General features: G+C 46.2%; 1 protein-coding gene across 1 annotated transcript in view; it reads left to right on the top strand.

Moving 5' to 3' along the window:
- Positions 1-4549: 4549 nt before the first annotated feature.
- The window catches only part of PDZRN3 (PDZ domain containing ring finger 3), a 119256-nt gene continuing 111349 nt past the window's right edge, over positions 4550-12456 (top strand). The window contains exons 1-3 of the mRNA XM_015875342.2: positions 4550-5512; positions 10562-10648; positions 11791-11898. Of these exons, the coding sequence (XP_015730828.1) occupies positions 4796-5512; positions 10562-10648; positions 11791-11898 (912 nt within the window). The 5' untranslated portion in view covers positions 4550-4795. The remainder of the gene's footprint in view (positions 5513-10561; positions 10649-11790; positions 11899-12456) is intronic.

The raw sequence follows: 12456 nt of genomic DNA, 5'->3' as shown, positions 1-12456 counted from the left end.
GCACAAATCTCCATCTTCACCTCCTTCATTATCAGAGCTGCTAGTCCTACTCATGTGCCTTCAACAGGAAAAACAGTCAGATGCCAAATGAGGAGCGCAGTCCTTATTTCAGACTTGACTTACCTGAATATCCCTCTGGTCCTCTGCTCCAAACCAGCCTCTCTCTTCTTCCCCTCCAATATCAGAAATTTCAGTCTCATGAGTAAGCTCTCCTACAAACACAAACCCGGATACACATTCCTTCATGCTCACAGTGACTGCTCCTCTGTATTTCTACACCTGATTGAAAATGTTCAATCATTTTTTCAATCTTTTTAATTCCTTTAAAAATTGTCCCTGGTCATTTGTTGTTTCTTGTTTGTTTTCAAATAAAATTAGCGTTAGCTGCATGATTAGCATTTGTTAGTTAATTTTCCAGATAGAACATTTTCCTTACATTGTACGTGGCATTCTGGTTAACAAAACCAATTGCTCAGAAAGAAAAAATACATATATCTCTGTACAATTAGGGAATCCATTTCCTTGGCTTATAGAAATTGTAACAGTGCTGTAAATATAAATACAGGGCAACTGCTGAGCTAACAAACAGTGGAGGACCACAAAACTCGCTTGTCAGATACACCTTGTGCAAGTACTGAGAATGGTTTATGGTGGAAAATGTACAGAAACATCTTGCAATAACCCAGTGCTGCTGATGTGGAGAAAAACAGAGCACCCCACCTTACAATCATTCTGAAAAACAAAAAACAAACAAACAAAAAGGCAATTCATTTCCATTTCTCTTATTGAAAACAGGAATATTTTTTCCCATTTTCAAGAGAAAATGGTTGGGGCTCAGGACTTTCAGAAATGCATATGTGCAGACACGGTCACAGATAAATAAACACAGCACCACTTCAGAGCATTCAGGATCTTTTTCATGGGGCCAGACTATCAAGTAAGGGCAACCCAAAGGCTCTTGGATTCGCCAGCTACACCAGCCTAAACACACCTACCCATGCCAAATGCCATCTGCTAGTCCTGCCCAACAGATTAACAACATCTATGAGTACAGAAAAAGGAGAAATAATGCTGAGCGTTGTGTGCTCCCTTGCACTGTTCTCTGAGACGTTGGCTGACCTCCCTTTACTGAATTCATCATAAAACCTCGTACATAAGATGCCTTTTAATTACAGCTTGCATTTTATGTCCCACCCATTACCACTGAGTTAACTACAGTCTGGATTTAAACGTTGTCTTTAACTACAACATTTAAGATGTGTAAAAGGGAATTAAGAATAGATAATGACAGTTCACTCTCTCTAAATATTTAAATATGGGAGGAAAAGACAAAGAAATGATACGGTACTGAATGTGGGGGTCTGCATCAAAATTTGGTGCCTTCTGTACATTTTTATGTTGCAGAGGAATCTCAAAGATGCAGCATTTATGGTCACAGGCCAGGGCACAGGAACGGAGGCTTTTTGGGATTTCCATTGAAATTTGGCATCCTTTGGTATTTTCAGGCAACCAGCAGCCACTTCTGGGCCTCTGTCATGTGCTCAGATCACAGACTGGTGTGTAAAAAGCAGCTGCTCACCAAAAGTGGCTCCAGCATCAAGTGAAGAACAGCTCAGGAAAAGCAGTATTCAATTGCTAGCATACAGAACAAGACTGAATTACAGAGGGTACTTCCATTATTCCTGCACTCCATGAAGCCCAGACTTAAAACAGACAATTCTTTTTGACACTACAGAGGAGTGCTCATAATAAAAAGGACAACAAATAACTTTAATACTCTCAGATATTGTGGAGGGGAATTAATATAGCTATCTGTACAGACAGCACTGAATTATACCTTTATCTTTATTTGTATTAATTTTGGAATGTGTTCTTACAGCCAAAACTCTTCTGGGCCTTGTCTCTTAATCAATAAAATACAAGCATCACTATGGCTTTAGTTACGTGAAGAGGTGAGAAGGAAGCTATGAAATGGGCACAAATGATGGCTTTCAAGGTTTCTGAGGCAGTTAAGCAGCTGTTAATCAACTACACAAAAATATGTATGGAACGTCAAGAAAGGACATTCGTGTTTCTGCTGGGTGCTATCTTCTACTTTTTGCTCAAACATTCCTTCTGATAGAGAGATTGATTCCGATTTTTGACGCTTGTTCTGCTGCTAATCTACAATTACCTTTCAGCATCCGCTCCACTATTCTATCAACCATCTCCCTGTACACACAAAGCCATGGAATCCGAGCTCCACTGCCAAGCCACAGTGTAACCTCTTACAAAATACTTCAAATAAGTGTCATATAAATCATTATCACTGCAAACTGTCTATGCTGGGGTTGATACTATGCTCTGCCATTATAAGGCAGTTTCATTTGGTCCACACTCGCCAGCTGTTCCGCTATCCTGTTAACACAAACGTAGATTCCCACCAGCAGTAAAACAAAGGATCTGTATTTTACTGATACACATCTACAACATACACAGTACAACAAAGCTCATAAAATCCCACAGGATACAGAACCTCTCAAATTCATAGAACTCTGCAGCGCCAGGCAATGAACAGAACACTGGTAAAACCTCAACATTTTAGATACACACGCAGTATAAGGCACGTATTATAAATATGCTACAAATATTTCAAGTATGCTCATGAGCACTGCGAGTTTCAGCTTCCACAAGGCTCCAGCTCAGACCACATGCACGAGGATCACTTCACACAGGACATGTCCTATTAACACCACAGGTTTTGTCCAGAATAGAGGACACAGAATGAGCATGCAGCAGGATTTGACAATGTCTGAACTGTCAAATGGTTTTGGTATTTTTAAGGGAAATGGTGAAAAAAAAAAATAAAAACAATAGCAGGTTTCTTGCAGGGATCTCGTAATTAAGCGCAAAGTGATGCTAACCCATATGAACAAGTGCAATTAAAACCGAATTGGCACCCCTAAGCAATTTGGTTTTTCCTGAGACTGGAGAATGCAGTGGTAGAAAAAAATATGTACTGAACAAAACCTTATTTTTGCAGGTCTTCCAGAGCTGGCACTGTGTCTGTGCTGCTTCCCAAAGCACAACAATGACATGCCATCTCCTTATGTTGGGACAGCAGAATTAAAGGACAGCCCTATTGGTTCAGGAGATGCTCCTGCCCCAGAGCACCACCTCTGATGGGGAGCTCTGACCACACACAAACCATCTTCCTCAGCTGCGGCAATGTAATTTCAGCCCTGCTGGCAACACGCTGGAAACCAAACCTCCTTTCAGTTCCAACCACAGCCTTTGAAAGTAACATTAAAGGCTCCTGTTGAGAGACTGCTTTTTAATTTATTTATTTTTTTTAAGAGGGAGAACTGAAATGTGTCTCCAGTAGGGAAGGCTCCATTTGTGCCTTATCCCTCGGATAATGGCAGCAGGGAGAGCGGAACTTTGGTTCCCTGTCAGTATTCCCAACTGCTGCCTAAATACAAGACTGCAGTGGCCTTTGAAAGCTTCCGTCATACTTGGTTTATAAATAAAGTATCCATTCCTACATAAACGTCACATTAAAGGGCGTCACAGAACTCAGCACAGCATCTGCCTGGCCACGACCTCACATGAAAACGTTATTCAAACTCTTGCCCGTATTTTCCATCCAAATATTTGTACAGTTTCAGATGGCTTCAGGAGCCCGGTACTGACATCACTGCTGGAATCAATAAAGCTCTGCCCCCAGCTTTACCGGGCTAGCTGTGCACCCTGCATGCACAGCTGGAAGCACCGGCCCAAACTGCCAGGACACCAGCGATGGACACAGCGTTACCATCCCCACCTGCTGCCCGCTCAACGTGTGAGGAAGCACTTTGTACGCTCATCTAAGGAAGGTCGCATGGTGGTGGTCACAAAGGGCTTTGCTTTAGAGCAGCTATCTCCAAACTGCTTGGAACAAAACTTCCCTGATCGCGTACCTAACTCGCTGCATGTGATGCGCGCTGCCTTTCGCTTTATGGATCGTTAGTAGCTGGAGTGAAACGAGCTACAGACGGAATTCACACTGGAGAAGCGGAGCGCCTCGATGCTAAACGTGCGCCCCTGAGCCAGCCCCGGACCACAGCCACGTGTGCACCGGCACCTCTCATGGTCATCATCGTCCCGTGGCACGGGGTGCACGGAGCTCACTGAAGCTGGAGCTTCTAGTTGGGCTGCTGTCTTACCATGACGGAAACACGTTACAACAAGGACGGAGCGGCTCCCGCCGTGCCCGGCACGCCACGTGCTGCTCAGCCCCCCCGGTGCATCTCCGTCACCTGCAGCAGAACGGCCGCTGCACAACGCCTCACCCCGGAGCACAAAGCCGCCCTTGTGCCTCACCGGGGGTCCCGGGGGACGTTCCGTCGGGGCTGCGAGGGGCAGCGAAAGACTGACGGGCTTTAAGGGCGGCACGGAGCTCCGCCGGGCTGTGAGGGGCAGCACGGGGCTGTGAGTGGGGCGAGGGGCGGCACGAGCCGCGAGGGGGCCGGGGGGCGGTGCGAGCCGAGGGGGCGGGCCGGGCTGGGGCGGAGCTGAGTGCGGGCAGGAGCTGAGTGAGTGCAGGCGGCGCCCGGCAGTGCAGCGCGGGGTAGCGGGGCCGGGCGCTCCGCGGGAGCGGTGGAGAACGAGGGGCCGCTCCGTGACGGCGCTGCGGGCCGGACTGCACGCGGGGAGCTGGGGCTGCTGGGGCTGCTGGGGCTGCTTCACGTCCCCCGTCCCGTCTGCGCTTCGCTTACTTCGGCTGGGCTTTATTTTTTTTAATTTTTAATCGTTATTTTGGGGAAGCGGCGGGACGATGGGATTCGAGCTGGATCGCTTCAGCGGGGAAGTGGACCCCGACTTCAAGTGCAACCTGTGCAACAAGGTGCTGGAGGACCCGCTGACCACCCCCTGCGGCCACGTGTTCTGCGCCGGCTGCGTGCTGCCCTGGGTGGTGCAGCAGGGCAGCTGCCCCGCCAACTGCCAGCGCATCTCCGCCAAGGAGCTCAACCACGTCCTGCCGCTCAAGAGCCTCATCCTCAAGCTGGACATCAAGTGCGACAACCACGCGCGGGGCTGCGAGGCGGTGGTGCCTCTGCAGCACCTGGGAGAGCACGCCGAGACCTGCGACTTCTCCCCCGCCAAGTGCCGCAACCGCGGCTGCCGCCAGGTGCTCAACCTGCGCGACGTGGAGTCGCACATGCGGGAGCGCTGCGAGGCGCGGCCGGCCGGGCTGTGCGAACAGGGCTGCGGGCTGATGCTCACGCACGGCGAGCGCCGGAGCGGCGGCCACAGCTGCCTGCGGGCCCTGCGCGCCCACGGGGCCGCTCTGCAGGCGCGGGCGGCGGCGCTGGAGAAGGCGCTGAAGAAGGAGGCGCTGCGCGCCGGGAAGCGGGAGCAGTCGCTGCTGTCGAGGCTGGCGGCGGCGCAGCTGGAGCTGCAGGTGACGGCGCTGCGCTACCAGAAGCGATTCACGCAGTACAGCGCCCGCCTGGACGCACTGGCCCGCGCCCGCTCCGCCTCGCCCGGCAAGGTAAGGGCGGATCCGACCCTGCGTTTTGTCCTTAAAAGATCAGTTTGAGAGGAGAAAAATTAACTTGATTCCAGGCATTCAGAAATAGCCTATTTATAAAGTGCTCGGAATCAAAAGGCAGAGCTGTAACAGCCCCCGAGCTCTAATTGGAACGAGGCTCCCCAGCGAGGGAAGCGCTTGGAGCCAATTATCTTTTAAATGAAGAGACTTGGAGTCCTCCCGGTGACCCGGAATGTGCTGCCACATCCCGGCACAATCACATCCCTGCACGGCCGTTCTCAGCTGCTTGGGACTGTTGCAGCTGTGTCCCCACCGTGGTGGTGCTGGGGCTGCAGGAGCTGTGCAAGGGAGACCAAACTCGTGTTGCAGTGTTTTCTTCCTAGAGAGCCCACCATGTTTCGCCAGCTCCGAATGTATCTTGACACTGAGCCACCCCCTCTGACCTGGGGCAGTGCTGGGTGGGATGCTGTCCCACACAGAGCTCCCGCACAGCTCAGCTGCCTCCTTGCTCCTCAGCTCCGCTGTGCTCCCAGCAGCACAGCTTCCCTTCACGTGGCTCCATGGCCAATGCTGGTCATGTTCCTTATGCTCAATTTTGCTCTGTAAAGTTAGTGAGGTGCACGAAAGGTGCTACTGCCAATAGCTGTAAGCATGCAGGGTGCGTAGCTAACAGCAGTACTTCTTATCAAACAGATGGATGCAGCTGGCCAGGAGAACTGTGCTGGTTTTCAGCCCTATTACAAAAGGCCGCTATGCAGCTTTCTGAAGCAGCGTCTAATCTGCAGAAAGCTGGAAGGTGTCATGTCATTGTGGCTCAGCGGTCAATCACATGTCTTTCACAGCAGTTTGGGCAGCCCTCCAACACCAACAGCTACAGCCTGCCTTGTGCCCAAAGAACAACCAGGAAACTTGCATCTTTGGGTGCAAGAGAGTGTTCTGAAGACCCTTGGTGATCACCTGGGATGCTTTCCCAGTTTAGGGATGTGGCCTGCTGGATGGAAGCCTTCTTCCGAGCTGCTTTGGGGGCTGTTTTCTCAGAGGCACCGGCTGCACAGTGCAGGATGCTGGTTATAAACACTTGGCAGGGCACTGTGCTTGCCTAAGGATTAGGTCCCTTGCTGTCTGGATTACATATATGATAATATAGAATAACAGACTTCAATTTCAGAGGAAATTGCGTATCCAAAGTGTGCAGCGCCACCGCTGTCATTATTTTCTTATGAATATACTAGATAGGTTTTGTTATAAACTGTAATTATTGTGTTAAAACACCTAGCACTAATGAATGGGGTTCAGGGGCTGTGTGGTGATTCCCAAACTTATTGCAGGATGTTCTGGATTCTCTGTAGATGGAGAGAAAGGGATGCTCTGCCTGCAGATGGGTTGCTTGTTTCTGCAGGTACAGAAGCAGACTTGAATAAATCAGGGGGTGCTCCTTCCAGTCAAAATAAAGTGCCCACTTACAGGTCTGTTTAAAGGCTTAGTTGAGGGGAAACATGATAGTGATGGATGTAAGGCCCATCATGAAGGACCCAATCTGTTGGTCTTTTGGCTGGGGGAATTGCAGACACATAGACCTGGTTTTGCCTTAACACAGTGTTCCTTTGTGGCACTGCATTTGTCACTCAGCTTTCCCATGCCATAACTATATTAATACATAAAATACGTGTTTTATATGCACTCAGAGAGTCTTCTGGTAATACCTCAGTTCTGTAAGTCCATTAAACAGATAGGTATTAAATAAATCTAGTTTTGTTTACCACATGTACACTTTTCCATCCTCTTAGCCACTGATGGAATGCTTCACTTTTGCAGTGTATTTACTGGATGTCTGACCCACACTTATTCCAAAAGACAAATCTGAAGGCTTCTTTAGAGGGAGACTTTATCCCTCGGTTGGGAGGTGAGGCTTATTGTGGACAAGCTTAAGGAGGGAGTGGTAGGGAAGGCAACATGTCTTACTCAAAATTAATGTTGCCTTTGATCAGACCTGTCCATCCTGAAACATCAAAGTCTAAGTAAGCAAGAAAAACCTCATACTATTCAAACAATGCTTAATCCTTGCTGAAACATACCACTGTTCACACCTATTGATAAGCTGATGTAGTCGATCTTTTATGTACACAGCCATCAAAGTCCACTGGAAAGCAGTAGGAGGGAACCAGACTCAGCTCATGGTGCTGATTCCAGTCTGCAGTGTAAAAGCTGTGCCTGGCAAGGTGCGCTTTTTGGGTGGCATTTATGCTGTACAATTGTCAGTCTGTCAAAGGTGAATGAAGGGTTTGAGGCTTGGCAAAGCATGGTCTTTGGAAGTCTGGTCTTATGCCCTTTTGCTTTATGGCAACCAAAGGCAGGAGCAGGCTTTCAGTAAATACATCAGAGAGATACAGGAACCAGTTCATGATCTGGAGTTTAAGACCTGTGGAGGTCTCTGTGGAAGTAGGAGCACAAGTTTTAATTGCGTGAATGCCAAGTGAAGTCCTTTAAGACAAGATTGTGTTCTTTCTCAGGCTGACTCAAGCAGGCTCAGCTGGGCTGCAGTCAATAAACAAGGAGCTGAAGTGCTTCCTGTAACTGACAGAGCTGCATTACCAAAGAAATCAGTCTTGCAATACATGAAGCAAAAAGCAGTCTATTAGATTCCCATTACTCAGCTGGGAAGAACAGGGAGCTACAGCATTTCCAGTTATCTCACTGCCTAATGATTGCTTCACTGGAATGCTAGACATATTTGAGGAGGAAAGAATGGCAGAGCTCTGGAAGAGTGATTTACATCATGGCTTTCTTAAGAAGCAAAAGCAGTCGTGAAAGAAATTGCTAACACTGAGAGGTGAATCTGCAAAAGTAACCAAGTACCAAAGCAATGCACTGCTGCCTCCCATGTGCTCGGCTGTTCAGCACAGATGGTGGAGTTATCACTGAATGACATGTGGGGTTTGCTCTGTAACACTACTCCACTGCTTGAGGGATGATGGGGACGGTGCACAAATCTGTCAGGACTGACTGGAAAGTTTCTTAAAAACCCTGAGTTCATTTTTCAGGAATACTTCAGAAAAACACTGCACTGGAGTGTTTGGGTTTTTTTCCCACAACTTTTGGCTAATCCCAACCTATCTGCTTTAATACTAATTCTGCGAGGCTTACAGGCATCCAATCGGAGCCACATAAGGAGGCCTTAATGAAAGCGTTCAATTTTAATTACAGGAAGTGTCTCAAGAGCCATGTTGTAATTGTTTCTTGATTGTTGTAATTGATTTGCCTTTTTAAAAAGGCATAACAGTGGAAGTAAACAGTGACACTGTCACATCCTCGTCTTTCAAATGCTGACTTATCAGTCCCTGAAAGCGGCCCCACAGGACTGGCAGTTTGCTTCTTGAAATGCTGTCTGACATATGGGTTTGAAGGCTCACAGAGCAACAGCCTTTACTTCATTTTCCATCCTCGTCTGAGTACCTGATTCTTAGTGACGCTGAGTGTAGGTGAATTAAAATTAGTTGGAACTCTTTCATATTTCTCTGTACCAGGCCCACGTGTGCTTATTGTGGGACCTGGAGGAAAGATAAGATCACAGTCTGACAGGAAAATTGTAAACCACATTTTCAGGTGCGATCTGTTGGCTCAGCAGCCCTGTGGTCAGCGGAGCTCTGCCAGCTTACACTGGGAGGGAATTGGGCTTTGTTATCTCCCCCAGATCTGTGAAGGTAATTCAGTAATCCAGGATTACTCGGACATTTTTTATGAGTTTAATAGACATCAATACTTGATTGGCAACTTCAAACTGATACGTTAGAAGAAAAATGCACAAACTAAAACCAGCTGCATCAAATTACAATGTAACTGTTGTAATTTTTCTCATTAATTGGTTATGAAAACCAGACTTGTAAGATAACTTCCTCAAACCTTCTTTGTGTTCATAACTTTTTCACCCTTTGGATAAAACAAAGAAAAAATCTCGGAGGTAGAAATGTTCACAGATAACTGTGGGTGCACACCGTGCAGTTGGGAGTACCCTGTTCTTACTTCTTAAAAAGAGGCCATTATTTAGATGGCTTTTTGTACTTGTGAGCTATTGTAGGGTCTTGTGGTGTTTTGCACTTGATTGATTCTGAAGTTGTGGGGATTGGGAGGATTTAGTTGTATTCATGTAGGTTTGTCCTAGCAAAATGTGTAGGCCCAAGTAGCACTGTCACAAAAGAGCTTTTGTGTGAGTTTATAGGAGATGCACCTTTTATGAGCATATCTGCGCTTAGGAGCAAGCTTGGGTAGGTCAGGATAGCAAATGACGCTTGCACAGCCCTTCAGATATTACAAGGCTGTCCTGCCTTTCTCTGTTGGGCTTTTTTCTTTGCATAATCAGAAATTTGTTCACTGCAGAACATCACGTTTTAGGGAATTAATTAACACTTTTCAGTGCTGCAGGATTTCTGTTTTGCTAGTGTGAGAATTCCAAAGAAAATTGTACTTAGAATCTCCTTCCAGCAGGCGCTGTGAATGGCAATTAGCATCATAGGCCCTTCGCAGAATTTGTAGCAGTTTTGTTTACAGCTGTTTCTAAAGCTGGCCAGAGATTTGCTGTTGTATAACAGTTCATATTCCGTGCTGTTGAAAGCAGTGCATTGCAGCTCGCACTAGAGAGAGACGACATAAAAATGCTGTCCTTCAGACACCCTCAAGCACTGGAAAAGTCAAGAATCTGACTACTGGAGCCGTGGAGTATTTTACGTAACAGATCACATATGACTGGGTCAAGTAGTTGCAGGAACAGCATTGCATATAAATATCTTCTGTTGCTGTTAAGTGTCTCACTGTAGATCTCAATAAAAAATACGCATAAATCTCAAGGGCGGGTTTTGCAGAGGCGCCGTGGGGTGGCTGGAGCCGGGGCTGCTGCCTTCCCAGCTCTCCCGCAGACTTGTTGCAAGGCTTTTTCTCTAAACTTCATGGGAAAAGGAACTAACAAAGCGACCCAACAGACCAGGATAGAAGTGTTATCTGTGCTGCTCATCAGTGCACACAAATGCTTTGAATGCATCTCTCTGTTCTTTGCAGGGTGAAGAAACTAAAGCACTGACTCTCGTCCTTCATCGTGACTCAGGCTCTCTTGGATTTAATATTATTGGTGGCCGACCATGCGTGGTATGTTAATTGTTAAAATATGTTTGCCCTTTCCAGTTGGGAAAAGCATGTAGGTCAACACTTAGAGGAAAAATGCTGCTGACAACTATTTGGTTCTCTTGGGATTCTTTCAGAGCAGGTCTTACGTTCAGATTAGTATTGGAGGCCTATTACCGATATGTTCTTTTCTCTCACATGTTTAATCTCGCACACGGTCACAGCTGGTGACACTGATACAGGTGGAGTGTAACTCCCAAGATGGTGAAAGCCCTGGTATCTTATTCTCAGACCATACTGTGTAGAAGATAGTGCAAGAGTTCAGGACCTGCAGCTTCAGACCCTTTACAGTTCATTAAGAAATCAACATTTACTCTCCTTTCCACCAGAGATTAGGCCGCCCTCTGTGCAGGTGAAGGGATGTAATTTAAACAACCTACTTTTGAATTCCTCAATTTCAGCAGATGTTTCCTGCACACACACTCACTAATGTATTTTTGCTTGATGCTTGCTGGCAGGAGCTGCTGTATCTGACTTTAATTAGATCAAGGAGTGGAATATACCTTGTCCTAGTAATTTAGAAAAGTATTCAGAACTACTCCTTGGCCTGTCAGAAATGTGACATCAATCACAAATTATTCCCAGTAAATTCACTTGAAAGCTATTCTTTATATTTAACACTTTTCATTTGCCTTTTCTGAACCATTGCTGTGCACTGATAGCTGGTTTTACAATAGACAGGGATATGAAGATGCCTTATCAGTTAGAGATTGTTTTCCACAGTTTTATTTTTAAGGCTCCAGAGGAAGAGCTGTGCAACTAAAAATACAAATGCCCTGCTGCGTTCTGTTTGATGTGCAGTCAGGCTGCTGTCTCGCTGGATTCTACATTATAATAATTATAATGACAGTTACTACTGAGCTGCCCTCAGTCAGAAGAAAACAATTATCTTGCAAATGATGAGCCTAATCAAAGTCCATTCCTGGCTGTACAGTGTCTCAGGATGGGAGGATCAGGTGTTCTCATTAGTCCAAATAGTCCCATATTAAGACATCACTAAGAACATTTAGTCCAAATTACATGCTCTGCTGTGGCACAGATGAGTTTTAGCTTAGCGCAAATTAGAGTTACTTCAAGGTGCAATAATGTGTTTTTCATCTTTAAAGGACAATCAAGATGGTTCAACCAGCGAAGGAATTTTTGTATCAAAAATAGTTGACACTGGGCCTGCTGCTAAGGAAGGAGGGCTGCAAATTCATGACAGGATTATTGAGGTATGTGAGTACACTATCCAGTCTCTTTTCATAGTCCGAGTTCCGTTGTCATGTCTTCAAATGGCATGAAGTTTAGCGTGGGTTTGGAGAAATGTACCCCGGTAAACACTGTCTAGAAGACATGTCTGCTAAAACATGCTTGACTTGATTCAGTGCTGACCTTTGTGGCTTTAGGTATAGTTCTTACCTAAATATAGAAACCAGATTATGGTTGGTATGTGCACGTCCTGACTTTCTGAGGAGTTAGTATCTATCTGGTATGCTGTAGATATTTCTTTTTAAAGCTATTGGAAACTTGTAAGTTATTCAGTTAAAACCATATGTGAAATATCTGTAGTGTAAACCATGATTTTATTTATCTTGGGCTCTAAGACCAAAGGTAATAAATGTTCCAAACAGACAGAAAATATTCTACTCTGCAGTTTCTGCGGGATTTATTATAAACCTGCCTGAGGTGCTCCTTTACTGCTGTTTGTAACTACTCGTATTATTCCGTTTGGAGACCGAATTTCTTCTCATTTTGCCAAAGTCCTGACATCAGTAAAAAGGCCTTTCTGT

Source organism: Coturnix japonica, chromosome 12 (genome assembly GCF_001577835.2).
Source record: "Coturnix japonica isolate 7356 chromosome 12, Coturnix japonica 2.1, whole genome shotgun sequence".
Classification (NCBI taxonomy): domain Eukaryota; kingdom Metazoa; phylum Chordata; class Aves; order Galliformes; family Phasianidae; genus Coturnix; species Coturnix japonica.
This window is presented reverse-complemented; position numbering and strand designations above follow the sequence as displayed.